This window comes from Microtus ochrogaster, linkage group LG2 (assembly GCF_000317375.1).
Source record: "Microtus ochrogaster isolate Prairie Vole_2 linkage group LG2, MicOch1.0, whole genome shotgun sequence".
NCBI classification, from domain to species: Eukaryota; Metazoa; Chordata; class Mammalia; order Rodentia; family Cricetidae; genus Microtus; species Microtus ochrogaster.
The window spans coordinates 34441775-34446572 of NC_022028.1; the positions used below are offsets into that span (position 1 = coordinate 34441775).

The 4798-nt window shown below is 40.9% G+C and overlaps 1 protein-coding gene across 1 annotated transcript in view; it reads left to right on the forward strand.

Annotated features, from left to right (window-relative positions):
* Nucleotides 1–4798, forward strand: part of Sar1a (secretion associated Ras related GTPase 1A) — a 16636-nt gene that overhangs the window by 4917 nt on the left and 6921 nt on the right. The window contains exons 4-5 of the mRNA XM_005360095.2: nucleotides 280–345; nucleotides 3679–3782. Coding sequence (XP_005360152.1) covers nucleotides 280–345; nucleotides 3679–3782 — 170 coding nt within the window. The remainder of the gene's footprint in view (nucleotides 1–279; nucleotides 346–3678; nucleotides 3783–4798) is intronic.

The following is a 4798-nucleotide window of genomic DNA, read 5'->3' on the forward strand; positions in this document are numbered from 1 at the left end:
TCTCAAACTCACAGAGATCCGCCTGCCTCTGCCTCCGAGTGCTAGGATTAAAGGCGTGCGCCACCATCGCCCGGCTCCATATCTGATCTTAAGCAGAAAACTTTTGGAGAAACGAAAAACAGAAGCTTTTAGCTTAAGACTATTTTCATTCCTGTGCCCTTTTAACAACATGAAAATGTATTTATATTTGCATTAGTACTGGTTTTTAGTACTAGCACTTGGACTTTTGGTTGGAAGTTTATTTCTTTTGCCTTCTTGTTTTGTTTTTGGTACTTTTAGCCTCAGAAGAGCTGACAATTGCTGGAATGACTTTTACCACTTTTGATCTTGGTGGACATGAACAAGGTAAGAGACTGAGGGTATTTTCTGAGACACAGTGGCACAGAAGTGTACCACTTAACCTTTTTAAAATTAAAAATTGTGTGTACATATGCATAATGTATGGGGTATGCATGCCATGGTGCTGGTGTGGAGGTTGGGAGACAACTTTGTGGACTTGGTTCTTTCTTCCACCTTGTTGGGACTCCACCTTGTCCCCATCCCAGTGAGGCGAGGACTTCTGTCCTTTGAACTGTCTCACCAGCCCTCATTTTACCTTGTATATTATTTGTATTTAGGATTAGAGTTTTACTACTTCAGTGAGGTTGTTTCGTCTACTTTTCTTTTAGAGACAGGTTTCATGTATGTAGCCCAGGCCAGGCCCTCCATGAGTTCCCTTGTGTTCTGCTTTCACCTCCCAGGTGCTAGGATTGCAGGCATGCACCACCATGCCTGAGTTTTTCTAATTTTAATTGTGTTTAAAAAGGTGTAAATGTTTATAGATTTTGTCCAGATTTGCTAGTCTCTTTTAGTACATAGTGCTATTTATTTTATGAATCATTTGAGAAAGTTTGGTCTACTCAATGACATGTTGAATAGTCTTGTTTAGTGGTATTGTTTTTAAGATCGGATCTCAATATATGGTTTTGTCTGGCCTGGAACTTTGCATAGACCAGGCTGGCCATAAAATATCATATTTATGTTTAGTTACCAAGTCTGTTTTGTATACTTTATTCAGTAGGATGTGAATATGTAAGAGATTTTATTATTTAACAATTACTTTTAAATTTCTCAAAAATTTCCAGAAGAACACTGGGTATTTGTGACCCCTTTCAACTAGTATTTTGTATGCTCTGCTCATTTGGGACAGTTGAGACATTTTCTAATACCTTTTTGCTCAGCTCTAAGTCCTTTTTGCCTTATTTGGCCTGTGTCTCTGTCTCTTACATTCCCATAAAGAATGTTCTATGGATATTTGTTTATTTGCTTTTAATTTACACCTATAAAATTTTCAAAATTATTTTATTTTTCTGGGTGCTTTGCCTGTATATATGTTTATGTGCTGTCCATATGTGCTATGTATGCCTGGTGCCCACAGAACCTAGTAGAGGGTATTAGATCCCCCAGAACTAGAGTTAGAGACATTCGTAATATATTAGGTGGGTGCTGAAAATAGAACCCAAGTCCTTTGGAAGAGGAGCCAGTGTTCTTAATTGCTGAACCATTTCTCCAGCCTTGTCAATTTTTTAAAAAGTTTACTTTTATTTATAAAAGTTTTTTGTGTGGGGTGTGTGCATGTGAGTGTAGGTACTGGCAGAGGCCAGAGGCATTGAATCCTCCTGAAGCTGGAATTACCGACCGTGGTGCTGGGAACTGAACTTGGGTCCAACAGTACACACCCTTAACCACTGAGTCATGTCTAGCCCCTGCTGACTTGTTTTCTGCTGTGCTGGGGATCAGACTCAGGGCCTGGTACATGTTAAGTAAGTGGTTTACCATTGAGCCACACCCCCAGTCTCCCTTCTGTGTATTTTAGAGATCTACAGAATGGGTATTTTTGTCTGATGGACCCTCAGTTTGTATTTGGCAAAACTCTAGGAGCAGGGGTGAGCTGTTTTAAGACTTGAGAAATTCTGAGAAGACTGGGAAAAGAAACTAATTGCAATCCTGTGAGGGAGCATTTGAGAGGCAGAGACTCACTGGTCTCAATGCTTGAGGCCAGCCTGGTCTACAGAGTGAGAGTCCCACTGCAACCAAGGCTACACAGAGAAACCGTGTCAACGGGGGGGGGGGGGAATTTTTTTTAAATTAAGAATTTTTTGTTTGTTTTTTTCCCAGACAGGGTTTCACTATAGTTTTATGTCCTGTCAAGGTGTGTGCCACCACCTCCTGGCTTAAATTAAGAATTTCTTAATATAATCTTTTCTTATTTTACATAGCTATCCCGTTCCCACCCCACCCACCCCCACCTGCTCCCCATCTTAAGTACCGAACCTTGTCTCCAAGCCCTGATCTGATTTTTTTTTGTTTTTCACCTTTTTTTAAAAATATTTATTGTGTGTGTGTGTTTTCACGCTTCAGCACACCTGTGGCGTTTAGAGAGCGACTTGTGGGAACAAGTCTTTCCTTCCACTGTGTGGGCTCTAGAATTAGACTCAGGTGTCAGGCTCAGTGGTAGGTGCTCTTACCTGCCGAGCCGTCTCACTGGCTTCTGGCCCTGAACTCTTCTCGATCTTCCTACCTCAGGCTCCCAGCTGCTAGCACACACAGGTGTATGTGTGACTGCCGTTTGAGAGGAGTTACTACAGTATTGTGCGCCTTGATGATTTTTTATTTGTGTGACTTCTTAAATTTTAATTTATAAAAGTCACACAGGTTTGTGATAAACTGTCATGTGTGACAAGGAGTGAAAACTGCAGTCTCTGTCCCACCCCACTTTAGAGGCAGCCAGGCGACCATGCGGATCTGCCTCCTTTGTGATCCATGTGAGCACTGGAAATATAATACAGTCTGGGTGTGGTGGCACATGTCTGCAATCCCAGCGCCCCAGCACTAAGGACGTGAGTGTCAGCTTGGACCATGTGGGAAGGTCCTGTCTTAAGCAAATCCCTTAAGTTGTGAGAATGTAGTTCACCAATCCTCGCCCCCAATGCCCTGAAATTATAGTACGTTAAGCACTACTTTGAAACATTCACCATGTCTTGTCACAAAAAAGTAATCATATAAATAAATTATTTATTGCTGGCATGTTGGCACAGATCTGTAATTTCAGTAATGGGGATCTGATGGAAAGTTCAAGGCCAGCCCAGGCTGCACAATGTTGTGGGAGCATATCTCAGGACAATGATAAACAGAAAGCATTGCTTAATTATTGGAAACTGAGTACCTGGCTTGAAAGTTTCAAGTACCTACCAGGTCCACCTTTCAAGTCTGTCAGCATACATACAAATTAGCTATTAGGAATTACCATGGAACCAAAATTATATGAACAATTAAATCGTATTATCATGTTTTAACTTGGAGGTTGCAAACAAAGGTAGCTCCAGGGCCCAAACTGGTGAGTTTATTATTTCCTCATTTACAGCATTGGGACTGGTGGAGATTTTGGCAAACTTTAACGAAGGGGACAGCCATTAAGTTACAGATGGGTATGGAGTTGCTAGGTTTACCCTTTGTCAAGGAAAGCAGAACCTCCTAGATTTCAAAACTCAGGATTTGCTCATAGGCCATCAATATGTATCCTCTGTTTTAACTGCCATTGGCGGCCAGGACGTGGTAAGCTCGGCAAATCTCATTCTATAGACCATTAGGTTATTCACTTGTCAACTGTTTTGTTGATCTACAAATTTTGTCTTTTAGCACGTCGGGTTTGGAAAAATTATCTGCCAGCGATTAATGGGATAGTTTTTCTGGTGGACTGTGCGGATCATTCTCGCCTCATGGAATCCAAAATTGAGCTTAATGTACGTTTTATTTTATATATATATCTTTTCCTTTCTTGTGTTAAGAACTGCAATTCTGTAGTGCCAGTACTTAATGTGGTCAGAGTGCTAGAAGAACAGATTTTAAAATCTGAGACATGGGATTTGCCTTTTTTAAGATGTATTTATTTTATGTCTGTGAGTGTTTGTCTGAATCTATGTATGAGTGCTCTGTGTTTGCCTGGTGCCTGCAGAGGCCAGAGAAGGGCACTAGATTTCCTAGAAATGGAACTAACCAATAATAAACAATTATGAGCCATCGTGTGGGTGCTGGGATGGTTCTGGAAGAGCAGCTAGTGCTCTCAACAGACTGCTGGTCCATCTCTCTAACTCAGTGAGATTTAGTTTTTCAATGTCCTGAGGAACCTCAGCTTGAACTTGAATAAATAGTGTTTTATAGGTCATATGATACAGCTGCCTGGTGTCTCAGGCTGCTCACAACACTCCTCATTTCTGCCTGTTGTCCCAACCTAGTTAGTAGTGTTCCCTTCTTATGGTTGCTCTTTATGTAGTCTTGGTATAGTGAAACTCTGAGAGAGTTTTTATACTTTAAAAAAAAGATTTATTTATGTATTATGTCTTTGGGTTTCTTGTCTGCTTGTATATCTGTGCTCCAGAAGAGGGTATCAGATCTCATAGGACTTCAGTTATAGATGGTTGTGAGCCTCCATGTGAGTGCTGGGAGTTAAAGTTCGGATCTGGAAGAACAGCCGGTGCTCTTAACCAGTATGCCATCTCTCCAGCCCTGAGTTTTTATATTTTTAAATCTACTTCTTCAGAGTCATGTGATGGATTTTGGTGGTCCGCTAGCATGCTCAAGATTTTTTACTCACTTTGGGTTTTCTCCTTTGTCAGACTTTCTGTAATGTTCCTTGTAATGCCTATTCCTTTACCTGTATCTTGTCAGTTTTTTTTTTTTTTTTTTTTGGTTTTTCGAAACAGGGTTTCTCTGTGGTTTTGGAGCCTGTCCTAGAACTAGCTCTTGTAGACCAGGCTGG